Here is a 21,215-nt window from a genome sequence, read left to right on the forward strand (position 1 = left end):
GTTCCTGGCGCAGGTATTTAAACATGTTTGCTACTTCAGCTTGTGGCATTTTCGAAGACATTTGGGCAGTAGCGGCTGCGGTAGTGCGGAGTCACTAAAGGAATAAAAGAATGCAATACCTTCCAACCTGCTAAATTGTTGATTTCAGAGCGTGAGAAGTTCGTCACCACCGCCGGCACATCTGCCAAGACATCTACAACCTAGCAAAAGTTATTTGCATGATGATAGAGATAAAAATAATATGCAGAGGGAAAGAAGGCAGATCGAGATGCAGATATAAACTACTCGCTAGATAAATATACACGATTCGGTGTTCATTTATTCCGAGGTCGCTGCTCTGTGTCATCAGCCATTTTTCTGTCTGTAGTGTACTCGGCAGACGGATTGCTCTACGGGTAGACACGCCAGAGGTCAATATATTACATTGACATTAAAAACCCTTGTAGCGATGGTGCGAGTGACATGTGAGCATCATCGACTGATGAAAAAAAAATAGAAGCTACAATATAGGCACAGTGAAGCCCAGCACAGTCTCAAAGTGTAATCACTGGCAGTATAGGCATTGACATTTTTAGCTAGCCACAATAATGTCGTTAAGATTTATATCGGGGAGTGTGTTTTACGTGCTCCAAATGTTGAACATAGCAAAATATAGTTCAGGCTGAAAAGGGAGAACAAGCATCTGTTATAACAGCAGCCGGCACCATGTTTCAACTGGTTATTATAGACTTTCGTGCCAAGAAAAGGTAGCTGAGAAACGTCAGTGTTCACATTTTTCTTTGCTCTTTCGAAATACATGTGCTTCAGTTTTGAAGAATGACAATATCGCTGGAAGCATTACCCAGTCTGTCATCGTTAGAGGCAGGTTTTCTTCAATTTGTGTAAAGGTCACTAACATGGGGAATATTTGTCTGCTGCCAGTGACATCAGTTTGCACAAAATGATAGCATCTTCACTGGCATTTTATAGCCTCTTAAGATATAAAAGCCCGTATATTGGCGGCATGTGGAATACTATGTGGGGTGGCGAGCACGCATAAAAGAAGGATCAAGGTACCTGGTAGCGAAGCTTCCATAGAAGCCCATACGTTCAAAACATGGCGGTTCATCGGCGTTTCATGGGGCTTAGCGCCATCTGTGTGAGGAGCGAACACTTCCGGCGGAAGAAAAAGTAATGTGACGTCATATCCGTTAAAAACAGAAGTGACGTCGTTTTGTTCTCAAAGGCGCGAAATTTGTTTTCGCAGGCTGGCCATTACAGCTGTATATTCAAATGCCCCGCCATACAATTTGGTGGGCGTTCCGAGCTTTCGGCACGGAAAGCGAGGCAGGAAAAGGTCTGCCGTATACAGGTGTCGAAATCGCATCCCTGCACTAAACATGCTTTCTTTGGAGGCCGACGAACGCTTTGGGCGTAGAGTGCTCGTCGTTTCGTCGGACGCGAAGCCCGTCGGCCAGCGCTGTCAGACGAAAACAACTAAAGTGAACAATTATCTGGCGGTCGCAACTTACTGCTTTTGACTGAACAGGGGTGCGATCTTGTACGCGTTCCAAAATGGAACGGAGGCGGTCCGTTCCATCGAGCCGCACACGATTGGTCAATTTGATCGTCACGGTTCAAATTGACAAATCGTGTGCGGCTCACGGTTCAAATTGACCAATCGTGTGCGGCTCGATAGAACGGACCGCCTTCGTTCCATTTTGGAACGCGTACAAGATCGCACCCCAGGTTAAGAAACAATGAAACTACCCGCGTCACCAAATTTAGGCAAACGTCGATAAGCAAAACGACACAACATGTGAGGGAGGCGTATTGCAACAGGTGAGCGTTACGAGCGCGCCTTTCTGCACACTTCAAGAGCTGCATTGCATTGCAAGTGATAGCGGCATGAACGCCCGCCGCTATCGATGGGCGCTCTTGCGGTGGGAGCTGAAAAAAGGTATTCATTGATAATGATCAAGTGAAACAGAATTGTCACTTCTTTTCTCGCCATGCGTATATAAAATCGATTAGGAACTTTATTTTCGTTCAATGAATCTCTGTGTCTCTTTAGTTATAAAACGCTTTTTTTCTTTCCCAATGTTTGTTCCCTTCAAACATAGTCGCGCTTCAATCGCTGCTCCCATAACCACACTTGCTGATGTCGGTGACAATTTGTTCTGAACCGCTTTTCGCCCGAAGCTTCGCGACCTATGTGAATCGACCTTGGAAGGATGACGGGCAGTTTCTGAAGCAGTGAGAATTAAACACACAATATGTTTTCCGACGAAGTTACGAAAGAAAAACAAAACAGCAAAACAGTGAGAAAATCCACTGAAGAAGCCGGGGCAGTCTTGCTCACTTTTATAACTATCGCTTTTGTAAGTATGCACGCGCGCCTCGTCAAATTTGAGGGAAGAGCCAAGAAACGAACGCTAATTGCATTTTTTATATTGTATATTTTATTTTCTAAAGGTTTAGCACTACGCGAAGACTTTGCCCCCTTTGGGGGTATTGCCGTGTCATCTAAAAACGTGGGCTGATTCCGATGGCAATGCACTCTAAAAAAAAGGAGCTCAAATCTTTAGCCTTCGCTGTGGAAGAACGCAAGGAATTGGCATCTCAGGCATGCGCCAATTAAACGTTGCAACGAGCGACTTTTGTTCGAGACAGGATGCGTGCGATCGCATGGCTGATTCACATTACTCCGACACGAGAACGACGTTGCTCTAACGACTGATGACGCGAGCAGTTTATAGGACGGAAAAAACCGTGGCCAACGGTTTAAAGGAAGGAACACGCTTTCTCCAGCAGTCTGCAGACCAAGGCCGGTATTTTGTAGCGATGCCTTGACAGTAATAATGCCTTTTCGCGCTTATCGCGCTTTGTCAGTGGTCAGAGCGATGGTCCTCTCGCGTTATCAACGGTATCAGCCGGCCGTGAGCGGTGCATGACAAGACTAGTGTAAAATAAGTCATAAGGCATCGCTACAAAATCGCGGCCCAAAATCGGTGCCATGTCGGCCTAGCGTGAATCAGCCTTTACGGTTAGAGCATTTGGCTGCACTGCGCCGTAAGGTAGAGGTTCACTCCGACCATTGGTCACGCCGTTTGTTAGCAGTTCAGGCAGAATTCAACCGCTTTAGATGTATTTTTAAAAAAAATTAACGATGCGTATTGAGCATATGCGAGCGGCTCACAGGGTGCACGAAATCGCAAGTTTGTAAGAGATACGACGTTTAGCAACGTTTCTTTGATAAATGAAAGTATGCAAGGAGGCATGCGCGCGCAGTGGTTGAGACGTCAGTGTTACAGTAGGCTATCCCATAGTTAGCTAGCGGGGCGTTATTGAGGCCTAGTTTATTTATTTTTTGGTAAAAAAAGATCTGCGTTTTTCTAACGTGGTTGTACAGCTTTGTAAACACCCCAGATCAAGGCTCAGCTAACGCATTAAGTAAGTTAACACGTGTTCTTGGGACAAAATGAATTGAATGGCTACAGCATAGACGTTTTGCATGCTTAGAGTGCGCATGAATCACCAGTCACAAATGTACGAAGCACTGTGCAAACACATCGTTCTTTTATGGAACGCCTGGGAGCGCTCGTGTCGCGGTTCGCGGACGAGTAATCATGCGGGTATTTTTAACGCGTAAAGAATAATTACCCGAGACATAGCCCACTGAAAACAATTGAATCGCGTGTTTTAAAACGCAATTATTACTTTTCTATCAGAATTCGCGTCTTCAATTTATTAATTAAAAAGTTCGTCCATTAATCTCCTATTTTTTGATAGTTCAATTGAAGTTCAATTATTAAAAAATCCTCTTGGTGCGGTACGGCACTGCTAATGTAATATCACTGGTTGCTTCCTCGTATATTCCATATATGATTTGTAAGAGCTTGACTAACGTTTGCTGTGGCAGCCTGTTTAATTCGAAGCCAGAAATGCTGGATCCTAATTTAACAGTGCCTGCGGCACAAAACTTGTTTGAATCTTTTCAAACGTGTACACACTGGGGCGTACGCGTGTATTGTGATTACAATTATTGGACTACTTCCTCCTGAACAGATTGTATATAAAAGTGTATGCAGCAATAATGTTTGTTTATACAGCACTTAAATGCTAATCGCACAACCACCGAAAGTCACTGTGATAAGGGTTCTGCAATTTTTTGCGGAAATTGAGCAAACAAAAAAGCCTTATCGTTCCGGAGAATTATCTTGGTTTGCCTCGACTGCCTAAAAATGTATTGATTAATATTGTTTAAGATGTAAAACCTGCACTAGTCTGATAGATTGGGACAGACTGTACTGTCGCCATCTTTATGAAAGTGAAAGCAGCCTCGTCGGCCACACGCTGTGCAAGCTCCGCGGGCAGATGCGAAAACTCACGGAGAGGAGGGCGCCATTCCGTATTCTGCTTTCTTCTTATGTAATCACATATATGGGCTGTTGGTGGTGCAGTTCATTCTCTATAGCCGCGCCTTTTCAAACGCTTCCCAATATCCTATGTATCCGACGCATGTCCTTGTACGACCAGGCCTCCTCGCAGTGGAACTGCCCCATACACCTAGGCCAACAAAACCTCGTGTTCAGGTGGCCCTTCGTATAACAATAGACGCATTGATGTTGTTTCTTGTTTTAGTTCTTAAATACACCTGAGCCTATGGACTGGTTCTCATAATTCCACTTATGTACTCGTGTAATTAGCCGAGATTGACTTCCAAATTAAATTAATTGTTTCGTGGAATCTGCTTTTTATTCGCTGCTGTGGCCCTTCGAGTGGCATAGCGAGTGGTTATTTTAGATGGTCTATTCATCAAGCGAAGGAAGGTGCAGGTGTATATCTGCAGTGGCCTCAAAGCACGCGTTAACGTCTCCTTATAGGAATTTTAGTATCGACGTACTTTCGGAAAGAATGACTCACTCATTCCGGAACTCTAATATTTCTGTGGCGTTCTTCTGTATCCTCTCTAACAGCGTCGTCAATCGATATCCGAGCGAGCAAAGACTTCAAAGGCCTGGACGACCACTTCGAGTCCCAAGTGCAGATCGACTCAACGAGCTTGGTTCAGGGCGACTTGATACCTAGACCGGGAGGAACGACTCACGCTGTGACGATCTCGCTTACACGTGAATTGGCAGAGGAAAGAGAAAATTTCACAATGTGGAGAGTGAAGTTTGCTCTTAGAGTGAACAACAGCTACGGCCTGATGTCTGGGTTATCAAATATAGCGCAGTTGGCCTACGACGATTGGTCGAAAACTGAAGCTGGCTACCATGGCAACAAGTACACCTCAAAGATTCCAGAAGGCCTGCCGGCCAGGCCCACGACAGCTGGGAAAAGTAGCCCGAAATCCACGCAAGACAACTCTGCCGAGAATGACAGTGATGACGGCACATCGTCTACGTCACTAATTCCATGGCTTCTGGCTCTTCTTGTGGCAGCAGTAATGGTGGGCTCTGCTGTGCTGTGGATTCTCAAAAGAAGCAAGGGTGGAAGCGATATTGGATTTGGGGACAAGGGTCCTGCAGAACTGGCTGAGACAACAAGTGCGCCACCGTGAAAGTGTTTGAACACGTTAGGAGTTAATAAACTGCTCAAAACACAATATTTTTGTTCGCATTGCTACTGGGCTTGCATGTGTTCCTCAAATGTGCCTGGTGTCTCGTCAAGTATTTTTACTTAATGCCTAGAACATCTACACCAGTGCTAGCATAGTGAAAAAAATTATTTCAGCTTATCCGGATAGCAAGACTCAACGCGAAATCATCAGCCAAGCTCTAGCTGCCACTGAAGCCTTCGGGATGCCGGCCGAGGGATAGAGGCGTTGCGGAGGAAGACCATCTTCTGAGGCGTTCACTGACATGTGGAAATAAATGTTATTTCTCTCTCTCTGTCTGTCTCCAGCCTATACAGCTAGGCAATTTTGAAATGAGAGTTTCCAACCCCCCAAAAATTAAATTATGAGGTTTTACGTGCCAAAACCACGATCTGATCTAAATCTAAGTGCACGGGTGTTTTCGCATTTCGCCCCCCGTTTTCTGCCAAATTGACATCTTCATAGGTAGAACGACCACAAAATATTTCAACAGTACTTTTAGTTGACTAATTAGAATTACGGGATAAAACAATGTACTCGCGGTTCTTTAACAAGTCTCTTGAATGAACATGCAACTCTTCTTATTCACATAGAATCAACGACAAGCATTCTTAGAGTAGGTGCCTGATAGCTGGGTCGCAATATATATATATATATATATATATATATATATATATATAATACAGGTTGAACGATGTTCGGTTGCCGCAAGGCTATAGTAGAAAAGTTGTTGCACTTCTTATAAACAACTGCCTATTGTGTCAACGTTTCAGCCAGAGACCGCTCTTTCTCAAGACTGACAACAAATTGCACAGAGTCTGTTTTTATACCACTTTCCACCGGTGATAGAACAAAAATCGAAAAACAGGGGAATGTAAAAAAAGAGAGAAATGTGTATGCGAGAGGTCGCCCGCACCGTCTCTTAAAAGAGATCTCCACACGACTCTGACCTTCGTATGCGCCGTGAATTCGCCGCTCAGTTTCCGTTGAAGCGATAGACCGCACGAACCTTCACCCGCTGCGGCGGCTGCGCTTGCTGCCAGCGTTTTGATAGTCGTTGTCTGCGGTCATTCACTGTGATCTATTCATGTTTGCTTGTGCACGCTGACACCGCGCGTGTTAATTCTGCTAGTAAGCGAATGTGTGCAAGTTTATGCAGCCGATAAAACTACTATCCCTACTCCGAATAGCTCTCTAATAATTTGCTATGGTAAAGTAAAATGGTAAAGTGTGACTTAACCACAACCTACAGGCATGTTGGCGTCGAATTGGAACCAGAATGTACGAGAAAACCTAATTATGTTACGAGGAAACTCATACACAAACCCCTTTTCCAGCATTTCTGCTATACCAACTACCATGCGCTAGGGTAGTTTCCTTGCGAAAATCCTATCCATATGGCGCTCGCATGCTCTGCAGGTTAGAGAGCCTACTACGGCAGGTAAAATTGTGATTTCGCCTGCCTAATGCGTTTATGACACGCGCGCGCATCGGGGCACTAACAAACAATTAATAAAATAATAAAAAAGGTGCTAGGTTATTCCTATTTTAATATTTGTTGTTGCTGCTGATAATGCGAAATCAGACTTATCGATGTGCAATCTGGAATCCCACAGGGATCAGTCTTGGGCCCCGAGTTCTTTTTAGTTTTTATCAATGATATAGTGAATAATATACTAGTTAAAATTCAGCTCTTCGCAGATGAATGTGTACTTTACTATGAAATTCACAGCGAGGCAGATCAGATGATCCTAAATTCATCTTTATCAGCAATAGCGACATGGTGCTTAAAGTGGCAAATGAGCATTAACCTAAGAAAAACAGTATCAATGATCATTACACGAAAAAGGAAGCTGTTACCTTTTGTATACAGCACTAATGGCCATAACTTATCCTCTGTTACAGAATATAAAACTCTTGGTGTAGTAATTACGTCGGACCTTAGGTGGAATAGCCATGTAGCCTACATAAAGAAAAGCCATGAAGAAGCTCGGATACCTGAGGAGTACCTTGGCTAAATCTACAAGTAACATAAAAAACTAGCATACAATACTTTCATCAGACCATTGTTAGAATACGCTACTCCTGTCTGGGACCCTCACACCCAAGCAAGCATAAATATTATTGAAATGATACAGCGGAAATCAGTCATACATCAGTTAGCGCTCTTTTACAGGAGGCGAACCTGGAAACTCTAGAGGTAAGGTGATATCGACAGAGGCTCAAAATGTTATATTTTATTCATAGGGAGCATCCAAATAAACTAGATAAAAAATTGTACATTACACCTTGTAGCGGGCGCCTGACGCGTTCATCACATTCATTCAGGTTAGACGAGTATCCGCACCATACCACTTTATTTAAGCAGTCGTTTTCCCCCGAACCATTCATGATTGGAATGCTCTGCCTGAAAACGTCCTTCAAAGCTAAACCTTATCATCCTTTTTGCACGCTTTCGTTAATCTATGACCCGAAACGTTTTCCAAAATCTCTGTCCTATTCCATATACTATGTGATATAGATCAAAACATGTTAAGGGCACCCTTATTTTTGTGTGTATAAGCCATTGTGTAAACGTGTGCTGTATTGCTGAATTCCTCGATATCTTCCTTGCTTGCTTTTTTTTTCCTTTTTTCAATGTTGTTTCTTTTTTTCCCCTTCTAACGAGATCACGCTTTGCTTGTTTCCAATTTCTTTTTTGACATTTTTTGTTTTGTTTCACATGTTATTAGCTTGTTAAACCTTTTTTGTACATCCCACTCCTACCTAGGGCCTGTAAAAACAGGCCGGCAGTACGAAATAAATTATAAACAAAATAAGACGACTTATATTGCCCCGGGAAAAACGTCTTCCCAGCAGTGCATTTCTGTTAAAAATGAAGCCAGCATTAGGCGATCGGTGCAAGCTTGTTCTTTGTAAGCTAGCTCACCCACGTTCTGTATTTCAGTGAAGCCCACTCAAAGAAAAATGCGAAGCGAACAGGCCCGATAACGCTATCGCGTTCCAGTCCTAACGGCGAAGCTTAAGCGTCCTTCAATTTTTTTTTACAAATGAATGGGGTGCAAAACATTAACCAAATGAGCTGCGGTATTAAAAATTAAAACCATATTTTAAAAGAGGAGCTCAAGCACTGTAAATGGTGAAAGTTTCATTGACCTATTGATGATCGTTTTTGTACCTGTCCTGTCGTCGACGCGTTTTCGCTCAAGGACTTTGAAGGTCGGCTGAATGATGAAATAGATAAGGCTTTCGCCGTAAAACTAGCCGAGCGCTCCCCCCAGTGGTAGACCGCAAGACACTTCCAAGCACTACCAGCTTTAAAACCTTTATAGGTGTTCGGGCTCCCGGCCGTATGTTCTCAAGAATTACTCAGTGATAAAACAAACGATACATAAGTGTCCTAATTGCTACCTGTATACGTCATCATGAGCACAATTTTGATAATAACGTAAATTGTTCGAACCTTTCCATGCCCAGTTGTTTAACCATTACGTAGGCACAAATTTAAGCGGCAAAGTATCACCATCGAGAAGCTCAAGGAATTCGCGCGTTGGTGATTACGCGAAGCACATGCATGGGACATATTTTCGCGGGAGCCCGGCAGGCAGAGAACATTTCACGTTAAAATGATGAGAACTTGCTCCTTCTTTACCGCGCCCCAAAATATCGCTGAATTTGATCGACACCTCGTCGACACGCTGTAAACGTTGCCGTGGGAGCGCATCCACGAGTAGCACTATGTGCATAATCAAATGAAGCTTTCACTCCAGCTTGTGGTAAGATTGGTCCATTTTCGGCAGATTACGGAGTGTTGAAAAAAATCCAAGAAGAGGTAACGCCGAAACTACCCCCCCCCCCCTCCCTCCAGTACAACGAGCACATCCCCAAATACACAGCACCAAATTTGCGCTCCGGTCGGTTCGGATGGTACAATTGAATGACTGCAGCAGTGGTGATCTGGGAGCTTCTCTTGGGTGGTCCGATTTTCCACGCCGGCATCTACGCTGCTTTAACAATGACTCAAGCTTTAGTACAAGCTCAGGGGAGGGCTTTGTTTTGATTATTGTGTTCGAATAATATAAGCGAATCCTTTTGTTTTTGTTCCCTGCTGTCAGTTTCTTTTAGCCCTCAGCGTTTCGACAGCGTATGTACAACAAGTAAGAAATCCTTCGCGTCGTGACAAGTCTTCAGTTAGACCAAAGTACGCATTCAAGTTCAGACCAACCTTCTGCAAGCAATTTCATCACATAGGTACTTTGTGAACACCGCCTGCGCAAATGTCCTCATTCACTATTTTACAATAAAGTGCATAATTTCACAATATTTTCAAACAATGAACAAACGCTCTACAAAACACAAGAATGTTTCAGCATGAGTTCAAAGTGCACAGCAGCCAGTTTTCGTATAGCGAGAAGATAATCGAGCAAGATGACCGAGCATGAGGAAGCTTGTGGATGCTGCCCAACATTAACTTCATTGCTTCAAGAACTTAGGAGCGCAGAGAAGAAAAAAAAGATCATGCTCTCTGCAAGGACTCGAAACATACTTTTCCTGTATAACGTACCCATATTTATAAAGGCAAGGCTTTCGCCACCGCATGAACATCAGCATAGCTAATTTTCATGCCATCAAAAAGCCATAATAATTTTGGCATAATATAACTTAGAGAAATTTGAAGGCAGGAGCATGGCGTGTATTTTTGTTATACAGTTTGGCTTTCGGGTCTTTCCTCTTGAGCGATGCGAAGCCATGTATGCTCGAACAGGAGCGACGACCTGCATCTTTGAATTTCTAACGCTGTGCTTTTAGCGAAAAAAAAAAAGGAAATTATTATTTGCATTCATTGTTCGTTGCAGAATTCGTGGAACTCTAAGAATAGTCACAAGCATTCTGTGCAACGTTTTTTTTATTGGTATTCAATGCCTCAAGGATTAAGTTACAACTTCATCTATCACAGTATATGCTCAGATAAAAATATATCTAGAAATAGGACGTTACAACATAAAGTCGCCGTAATAAAGCCCATTTAACACGGTAAGGAAAAAGATCAGGAATGCGTAGGAGGTATATAATTTAACCTGGGCGATTTGCTCGCTTAAATCTCAAAACTTTCTCAGACTTCATTCTGTTTAGCTATTCAAAAATTATCAATGGTGCTTCTGTTTAGACTCGCATAATATTTTTTTTTCTTGATATATCACCCCAGTCTTGGCCAATCCCCCATGTGGGTATGAGCCACTCTTGGAGGCAAACAAACGAATACGAAGAACACGAAAAAGAAACAAGCAGTTTACTGCGTAAAACTATGCTTTCTGAAATCGGTTTGCTGTGAGTCGACGACTTTTCGTGGTTCTGTGTTTTCGTGTAACGGAAACGTGGGACTGCAAAAAAAACTAAATCAGAAGGATTATCACAAACATGCTCTGTAATACAACCTCGGGCAGGTATTACGAATTCCTCATTATTGCTTCAAAGCTTGTCGTCATCATCAGAGTTCTCGACGACGAAGTACGCGTGCGCCACGCACCGGTCACTGACGAAGAAGCAAAAGAAGAAGACGCCCCTTATTCGGCCGGTATCCGTCAACGGTATGGCATCGGTTTTATACCTCTAGTTCTTCCTTGTTTCGCCGTTTCTTGACGTTTAATCCGCGGAGTGTTTCTAAGCAACGCAGGCCACGTTCAGGTGTATTTTGTGTACTGAAATCTTCACCCTTAGTTGGCTTAGTTGCCTCTCCAGTTTGCTTTCTTGTGCAGTGGCGTCAACTTCTTTCCTGTGGCTTTGGCACCGTACAACATAATTATTACGCTAATTAGCACAGAAAAGAAGGTAGAGGCCAATACATGGGACGTCCGAGGCCTTCTTTTCCAGAAGGTCACTAAGGGCCGTCATTTAGGCCAAAATGGTATTGGGCACGGTTCACCAAGGGATGCCTGCGCTAAACACAATCACGAAGTCTCTTCTTTCGCAGACAATCCAGTGGGTTCATGGTTACCGGCGCACTTACTTTGCGCGAAAGGCCTAATTCGCAGGGTTTACAAAAGTCTGAGCCCTGCGGGGATAGGACACACGTTTTTGCCTGCAGACCCACTTTTGGAGTACATGCTAACATTTTCTGTCACTTTCTCGCTCTATTAAAAAACGTTGAGATGCGACCTTCTCAAGGCCTTCTCTTGTGTTCCGGCAATGACATCTGCAAATCGAAGTTTGGTGAGCTATTCGCGGATATTCAGAAATAGCTATTCTAGAATGAATCACATCCATCTCATAAATCAGGTAATCCAGAAATCTGCGGAGTACAATAAAACTCTCTATACGGCTTTCATAGATTATGAAAAGGCATTTGATTCAGTTGAGATAGCAGCAATCATAGAGGCATCGTGTAACAAGGAGTACAGCAGCCATACGTGATTATCTTGGGAAATACGTACAACGATTCCACGGCTACCTTGGTTCCGCACAAGACAAGTAGAAAGTTACCTATCAAGAATGCGGTCAGGCAAGCAGACACAATCCCTCCAATCTTATTCACTGCACCCTTAGAAGAAGTATTCGAACTCTTAGACTGAGAAGGCTTAGGAGTGAGGATCAATGGCGAACGTGTGCTGCTACACTGTAAACGCAAATGACGTATCGGTGTCCCTTGAAGAACGTACATCTAGGAACATTTCGTTTCCAACCACGCGGCTCGGCAAGGTTCCTAGTCCTGGTCCTAGAGGTCGCTACGAATGTCCCAAATGTATTTCTCGATAGGCGTAGTGAAACCTGAATAAATAATGCAGGCGAGGTGGCTATTTCTGCAATGCCAGTTTAAGAGAGGGTGCTCATAAATATGGGTGTGCGAATAGTGATCCTTGAGACCGTATCGAGTACCAATTGAATCGTGCCAGAGGCGAATCGAATTGAATCGAATATCAAATAGTTTTCAAATAAGGAACAGCCGCTATCACAATTATAACACAATGTTCACAACCTAGTCTTCTTAAAGTTAGCAAGTTTCTGTCTTTACATAGTATGTTATGAGGCATTGTTTATTAAAAGCTCAAGTGAAGGACTAGGGAAAAAGTATAGTTTTTTCGCATGCACATTACTTTTCAGAGAGTGCGAATGATCGCTGTATAGCCTCTAAAGCATGGCCGCCTTAGCGCCGTTGCCTGCTCCACTACACATGTTCTCATGTTTTATGTCTAAACTATGCCTGCGGGGGTGAAATTTTACCGTACTTTTGCTACAACTTTATGATTACCTGCGCGCAGTTGACGTTTTGAAATATTCGAAAACTATGCCAAAAATATTGCCATTTGCGAACCGAGAATATTCGATTCGATGGCCGATTCAAATAGGACACTTTTTCCTTCGTTATTCAAAAGTTCACGTGTTGAAATACTGGAAAACTGTTCGAAAAATATTCGCACTTACGAACAGAGACTATTCGATTCGACGACTGATTCAAATAGAACACTTTTTGCTTCATTATTCAAAAGTTTCGAATATTCGCAAGCCCCTTCTCATGAATATCATCATTATGGCCCATTCAATAATACTTCTCAGCTGCTTTGTGTGTGCACGATAAGTATGTCCGATTATTGATTGCTTCATTGCTCCCATTCCAGAGAAGTCATGACCATATTCAAAAGCGCAATAGCAGCAACCCTCTGGTTATTCTGCTTGGTAACAGTTGTCGCTGGGGCCATCGACAAAAGCGACGGAGGTTACACCAACATCATGGTATCGATCCACAGGGATGTTACACCCTCCGAAGACATCGCCCGCAATCTGAAGGCACGTGCGAGAACCAGAGTTTTCTTTAAACGTTATTGAATAAGCGAACATAATGTACATATAACGGTCATCTTTGTATAGCAGTTATCTAAATTCACAATCCTTGTGTTACTATACTGCTATCACTTTTTGTAAACCTCTAGGTGTCCTGATGAACGGAGGCCCACAAGTGGAGCCAACAAAGAATGTTTCATCAAAAGAATTTGGTTGAAAATGCTACATTTTGCATATATATATCTTCGTATTCATTTCGTGGGATAGCTGAATTCTTTAAAAACGTATTCGAAACGGCGGAGTTGTGGAGGTAATGCATGATGATGATAGCAGCTTTTCGGCTGCTAAACTAGGCCTATATTCACGGGTTAGTAAAGAATGGAGTAGAGAGCACATAAAAGCTTGACCGCCCGTATTCACTTATTATCACGAAAATATGCATGAAGCTGCAATGTTTCGTAGTTAAAGGGACGCTAAACAAACGTGCTACGTCGAGCTACACTGAAGCAGTGGGCTTCTGTAATAACGAATTCGTCATTCGTCGTGAGAACTGAGCTTCTGAAAAATATAAAATGGCGATAATAGGAAATAGGAGTGCTGGCACCTCTTGTGGGTTTTGGTACCTCTCAGGTGACGTCAACTCTGCTGGTTCACAGAAACCGCCATATAGGTAGGTCACGTGGATATTACATCAACTCGTCCGTTTATATGTGGGTGGTTCAAATTGACGAGGAGCAGTGACGAGCAGTACCGGGACCGCAAACAAAGATATACTTCGAGGCGAACAATCTTTCCATCAAACTCGATTTGATATTTTTCTTTACTGTATATCCCTTCAAGGGTCACCTGAATCTCACCTCGTGAGCGAGGAAGCTTGCAAGATGTGGGTCGTCATATTCCGACCACGGTTCCTGTTAGCAAAAGTGCGATATGAAGGAATTCCGTATTGTGGGAAGGATCATCATAAAATAAGCCAAAGCTCCAACCAGGACGAAAATTGGGAGAGCATCGTCTTCAAGTGTAGAACGCGATAGCATTCAAAGATCCCCGACTGCTTCCAACGCTTCCCGGCAGCTGCAGCTTATGTAGCCGTAATGTAACGCTGACGACGAACGCTATGCACGATAGCGAGCGTTCTGGTTCTTTCTTTTTTTCCGCACGGCCAGCCGGCACCGCCGCTGCCACGGATGCCGCAGCGCCGCGCTACAATTGGTGCAAAGCATGGAACGCACGAAATTGTACTCTCAACGCCGTTGGCGCCTTGTTCACTGCGTAACGGGTCCCTTAATGTCATCGCTTTAGAATTCGTTCGAGAAAATTTTCGGCTGCCCCTAGAGCATGGAGACGCGTCTGTCAAGACGCGGCGGTCGGACGCATGCCACGTCGGCTCCGTCGGAAATCGATGAGTGTTGTGAAAATTTGCCCTACATCCACCCGAAACTGGTCTCACCGTCTCCGTGAAGTTGCCAGGAACCTCTGGATACCATATTTGTCCAGGTGGGCCTTTTTTCAGCAATTTACGACTGGTTGAAACTCACGCCACGCACGAGCCTGGCTAAGCCAAACGCCGGCGGGGCGAACGCCGAGGCTCCCTAGCCATGGCGGTGGCCGCGAAGGCAGGCAATGACCCCAGCATGACGCAGAGGATGGAACTCGAGGCCGCGGAAGCACGGCAAGACCCTATACCCGGAGAAGATGAATATCTTCAGATCATGGTTCGCCAAATGCAAGAGAAGCTCGCCAAGACGAAGCCAACGGGCTCTGCGCCAGCCGCCCAGCAACAGGCTCCCAAAACAGGATTGGCTCCCGCAGCTGGCGCTGCCTCCGATTCTCCAAGACGAGGAGGGCAGCAAGTGCAATGGAAGCCGACACAAACACCTCGGATCCGGCCAGATGAGTTGGTGATTGTGCTCAAGCCAAGACTTAACGTGGATCTCCGTGCTGCGTTCGGTCCAGGCGGGATCGGCACCGCAGTGCAAGGCCTCACCGGTAGTACCGCGAACGCTGGCGTCTCCGTGTGGCCGGTATGGGATCAAAACATCGTTGTTGTGGGAGTGAAGACAGAAGCCCTGGCCTCGAAGCTTATCGGGGACGTCACGCTGACAATCGGGGACCGCCAAATACCGTTTCACGGACATTTAAAATCGGCTGGAGAAACCTGCAAAGGCGTCATCACCGTTGCAGACACCGAAACCTCGGAATCCCTTCGGCACAAGCTCGAATGGATCGACGGCGAAATCCTGTACGTGCGGAAATTAGGAACATCTAACGTCGCAGTGGTGACTTTCAAGGGACGTCGCGTTCCAAGATTCATTCACTACTGTTCCGAAAACGTGCCAGTGCGTTACTACAAGAAAACGGTTCCGGCATGCTACCGGTGTGGCACGCTGGGCCACAGAGCGGATGCGTGCCCCAACCCGGACGATCAGCGGTGTATTCACTGTGGTGCGAATGTGAACATCACCCCGTCAGGCCCAACGAAGCACAACTGCCAACCCAAGTGCCTCATTTGCGGCGGAAACCACTTCACTGGCTCTGCGGAATGTGTGGGAAAATTCAGGAAGGCATGGAAGCCCACTCCACCCCAGCTGAAACATGGACAACCGGGACACCACAAACAAGGGGGACCAGCACCTCCCGCGAATGGCGTAAACAAGCCACATAATTCCAAGCAAAGGAAGACTGGACAGCCCAAACCGAGCAATGTACAGGCCGGGCCGAGGTCGAAGCCGCCTACGTTCCAGGCTGGGGATTTCCCCCCACTGGTAAGCCCGCAGCAAAAGGTGAGCAGTTGGGCAGGGGTCGCCTCTCAGCCTCCCGCTACCACCTCCCCCTCCCCTTCCGAAATCGAAATCAGCAAACAGCTAGAAATTATGCAAAAACGAATTGCCACTCTAGAACGCGAAAATCAGGCGCTGAAAGCGATGCAGGCTCCACAACGAACGGAGCCGGAGTCTATGCAGGCCTCGGCCAGCTCGGACGAGGAACAGGAGTCTGGGTCGGACCTATCAGGTTATACAAGCGTCTCGAAAACCGAAACCGTCGTAACAAACTCGGAGGGCATAGAGACACGTCTTAGCAGGCTGGCAACAAAATTTGAGGAAGAGAACAAAATGATAATGGAACAAAACAAACTTATGGTGGAACACATTATTCCACAACAGGTAAACCTTGCAGTCCAGGCAGCGATCCAGGACCTGAAGCAGAGTCTCGTGCCGATACTCACGGCCAGCATACTTCAGACCATCCAAAATTGGCTCACTCCCCAATTGGAGGAAATCAAAGCTAGCACTAAGATGCCGGAACAACGTCGACGCAAAATTGTTCATCGTAACCCGGCAAACTCTGAATCCGAGGGCAATATGGAGCAACCCATTGCACATCAAATCGAGACTTCCATGCCTACTCAGGCTCCCACGCAGGCCCCAGTGGTGATGATGCCACCCCCTCAACAATAAATTCATGATGGCAGGCATTTCTAAAGTTAATCATAAAAATTCCAAACAAGCGAAATTAGAGATTATCCAATGGAATTGCAGGGGCTTTAGAGATGGGAAAAAGAGGGCCACTCTCCATCTCTACCTGCAGACCCTAAATTCAATGCCGGCGGTCATAGCCTTACAAGAAACCGGACTGCAGGCGAAACTGCCTGGATACAATTCATTTCAGGGGGGTACGTCCACCTGTATTCTCGTACATAAGGAGTGTACCGCTCGTCAGATAGACCTCGATCTCTCGGAGGGGCATGAATACACGATGGTCAACATCCTACCTAATAAAAGACGAGACCCTAGCGTATACGTCCTTAATGTTTACAGTTCCCCCAAATGCAAGCGAAGCGTCTTCAACGAAATATTTTATAAAGCAGTTAGGGAAGCGGATAAGCATCCACTAGTGATCGTGGGTGACTTTAATGCCCCCAGCTACCATTGGGGCTACACTCGCGAAATCGCCAAAGGTCGCAAATTGGCAGAACTCATTTCCACGCTCCGTCTATCGCTCCTTACAGACCCGATGCAACCCACTAGAGTTGGAAATTCTGCAAACCGGGATACATGCCCGGATCTAACGTTGGTTAAAAATATATCTCATGCAACATGGGAAAACTTGGACGATACACTCGGTAGCGATCACTGTCTCCTCAAAATCACTATTTCCGCTAAAGTGGCCCGCACAACGTGGAGCCAAGCCAAGCTTACAAATTGGACAGCTTTTCGCTCTCATGCAATCCCCTCTGTTTTCGGAGCGGGTGGGTACACAGAATGGGCGAAACAACTCACTGCCACAAACTCGAAGTGTGTCACAACCCTACAGACCACGGAAGACATTCCTGCAGTAGACAATCACCTCCTCCATCTTTGGGAGGCCCGCAGGAGTTTAACCAAACGCTGGCGGAAAAACAAACTCAACCGCAAGCTCAAACTTCGAATAGCTGAGCTGAGCATGCAAGCGGCGGAATACGCGGCCCAACTCAACGACTCAAACTGGACAGAACGATGCAATGCGGTAGCTAGGCAGATGAACTCGAAGGGCGCATGGCGCCTTTTCCGCAGTCTCATTGACCCCACGCAAACCAGAGGAGAAACACAAAAACAGCTCCGCCGGGCCTTGCAAGGCTTTCATGGAACCAATTCCCAGCTAGCCGATGCTCTTTGCGATAAATACCTATGCCGCATGCTGGACCCGGACAAGACTGCATACGAATACGCGGGCAGGGAAAACCATCAACTCGATGCTCCATTTGCCATGCATGATCTGAAAGCGGCGCTGGGCAAAATGCGCAGGGGCACCGCCCCAGGCCGAGATCATATCACTGTAACACTTCTAGTAAATCTGTCGGATGATACCTATTGGCATCTATTGGAATACATTAACGCGATCTGGGACGGCCAACCGCTTCCAATCGATTGGAAAACAGCATTAGTCACCTTCATTCCCAAACCCGGCAAGCAAATTAGTACAGACAACCTCAGGCCCATATCACTTACTTCGTGCGTAGGCAAACTCATGGAAGCCATGGTTAGAGACCGCCTCTCTCCGTACCTCGAAAGTAAGGGATACTTCGCGGATACCATGTTTGGTTTTAGGCCACATATGTCTGCACAAGACGTCCTCCTTCAACAAAATCGAGACATCATCCAACCCACCTATTCGACACACAATGACAGGGCAATTCTTGCTCTCGACCTTAAAGGTGCGTTCGATAATGTTAAACATGAGATCATTCTGACCAACTTAAGCCACACTCATTGCGGTAGGAAAACCTTTGCATATATCAGAGACTTCCTCTCAGATAGGCTGGCGATTCTCCGCATAGATGATGAGGAACATGGACCCTTTAAAATGGGTACGCGAGGGACCCCGCAAGGGGCGGTCATCTCCCTGTTACTATTTAATATAGCTATGATGAATCTCCCGCAGGTTTTGGCACAGGTAGAGGGGGTACATCACGCACTATACGCTGATGATGTCACAATTTGGGCAAATCAGGGCAGTATAGGCGAAATGGAAGACCGTCTCCAGCAGGCCGCCTCCATCGTGGACGCCTACGCGACTCAATGCGGATTGCAGTGCGCTACAGCTAAATCCGAACTCCTACATATCCGAGCAAACGTAAAAGACAGAACGACCCTGGACTTGACTCTATCAGGGAGTTCCATTCGGGTGGTCTCTGAGATCCGAATCTTAGGCCTTCTCATAAATAACAGAACAAAAAACGGAACTACGTTGGACAAGTTAAGCAAAGTAGGGGAACAGGTAGGACGTATGATCCGCCGAGTCTCAAACAAACGCGGGGGGTTACGAGGTAGGGACGCGCTTCGGCTCGCCCACGCCTTTGTAACCAGCAGGATTCTTTACTCAACTCCGTATTTAAGAATGACTAAACACGACGAGAACAGGGCTGATGTAATCCTCAGGAAAGTAACCAAACGCGCCTTAGACCTGCCCATCAGCACTTCCAATCAGAAACTATCTGCCTTGGGGGTTCTTAACTCTATTCAGGAGCTCAGGGAGGCGCACCTCACAAATCAATACACACGGCTTATGCAGACCGCCCCGGGGCGTCGCCTGCTGGACCGCCTGTGCATTCAACACAACTGCGAACCTGAACACACGGAGCGCATCCCAGAGCTGTGGCGCACCAAACTCTGGGTGCCCCCACTCCCTCGTAATATGACGAAAGAAACACATGAAGGACGAAGACAGGCACGTGCCAAAGCGCAAGAAAGACAGCTTGGCTCCCGTACTGGGGTTTACTATGTGGATGTAGCCGGACCTTCGCCCAGGGGATATTACACGGCGGCGGTTGTACATCAGGGAACTCAGGTGGACGGACTCTCATTTAGAGCCGCGAATATAAACCAAGCAGAGGAAGTCGCTGTCGCCTTGGCGGCTGCACACCCTCAATCCAAATGCATACTCACAGACTCTCGAAGGGCTTGTGAAAACTACTTGGCAGGGGAAATCTCTCCGCTAGCCAACAAAATTCTGAGACTCTGCATCAGGGATCGGGATCCCGCACCAAAACGAATAATCTGGACTCCAGGCCATCAGGGCCTTCGAGGTAATGAAGCTGCAGACGCAGCAGCCCGCGCACTTATTCCCCGGGAACCTCCCTGTTGCCCTAAACAGCCTGAATGTCCTACTCCCCTACTACGGTTCAGTGCAATTCGACATTACTTCTGTGAGCAGCGCCGGGTGTACCCCCCTCCGGCAAAAGGCCTATCCAAAACTGAAGAACGCGTCCTACGGCGCCTCCAAACTAATACGTTGCTCTGCCCAGCTATAGTAAAGCATTTCGATCCCAAAATCAATGGGCAATGCCAGCACTGTGGTAATTTGGCAGATCTGTATCACATGGTCTGGGCCTGCCAACAGAATCCCAATCTATCCCCTATTCCCCACCCAACTCGAGAGGACTGGGAGGCGACCGTGCTCAACAGCTCCGGACTAGAGAAACAACGAGCTCTGGTCCAACGGGCTCGAGTGGCGGCTTCGACCAATGACGTCCCGGACTAAGGATGACACCTAGTTTCATGGAGCTCACGGGCTTCACCCTCTCTCTTTGTTCAATAAAAGTTTTCACCACCACCACCTAGAGCATTGTTGACAATTAAAGCAACTGGTGAAGAACACTCATGTGCCCATTGTTACATATTGCAGACATTGCGCATTCGTTTTACTGGGAGCGATGTGGTAGAGAAGAAGGTGTTATTAATTCTTTGGGTAGTCGACCTAATGCCTCTACTGTGGGTCTTAAAAAAAGTTGACGCAGTTTCACCTGAAAGGCGAAGCATCAATTGCGATAGCAAATTTGTAGAGAGCTAGACGGAGTAATGATATTAGCTATATCAGCTGTATGAACTTGGACATGCAGCAGCACCGGCAACACGCAGAACTGTTGTCGACGCCGTCGGCGTTTTGCCCGCGTTCGCGCAAAATGCGTGCGGCGTTGGTGACTTGCCGGAGCTTCTGATATAAATAGGCACTTGGTGCCGCAGCTAAACGTCACCTCCTTTCCCTACCCCTCTCCCCCCCCCCCCACGGCCTTTCGCGCGTCGGAAGAAGGCGCGTTTTCTCTACATATAAAGTTATTGTAAAGGAGGAAAGAGACGCCTACTTCTGCAGCCCTTAAGGGAGCACGGCGCAGAACGCGCGTTTGTTCCCCGCCGTGCGTTCACTCCCCGTGAAAGCGCGCGTCCCTCGTGCCCTTTCACTCGCACATACAGCGTTAGGCGCGCGGCGACGATTTCATCTCCATTGACGTCATACGGAACCTCACGGCGACGGCGACGGCAGAATTCTGCTTTTGAGTGCCCATATAATTGCTATCACAATAAAACAGAATTGCCATCAT

General features: G+C 46.2%; 2 protein-coding genes across 2 annotated transcripts in view; both read left to right on the forward strand.

Moving 5' to 3' along the window:
• Positions 1-5,769, forward strand: part of LOC125940928 (uncharacterized) — a 29,469-nt gene extending 23,700 nt beyond the window's left edge. Inside the window, exon 3 of the mRNA XM_049657659.1 lies at positions 4,959-5,769. Coding sequence (XP_049513616.1) covers positions 4,959-5,545 — 587 coding nt within the window. The 3' untranslated portion in view covers positions 5,546-5,769. The remainder of the gene's footprint in view (positions 1-4,958) is intronic.
• The window catches only part of LOC125940925 (calcium-activated chloride channel regulator 2-like), a 290,188-nt gene that overhangs the window by 173,123 nt on the left and 95,850 nt on the right, over positions 1-21,215 (forward strand). The gene's annotated exons all lie outside the window — the stretch shown is intronic.

Source organism: Dermacentor silvarum, chromosome 10 (genome assembly GCF_013339745.2).
Source record: "Dermacentor silvarum isolate Dsil-2018 chromosome 10, BIME_Dsil_1.4, whole genome shotgun sequence".
NCBI lineage: Eukaryota > Metazoa > Arthropoda > Arachnida > Ixodida > Ixodidae > Dermacentor > Dermacentor silvarum.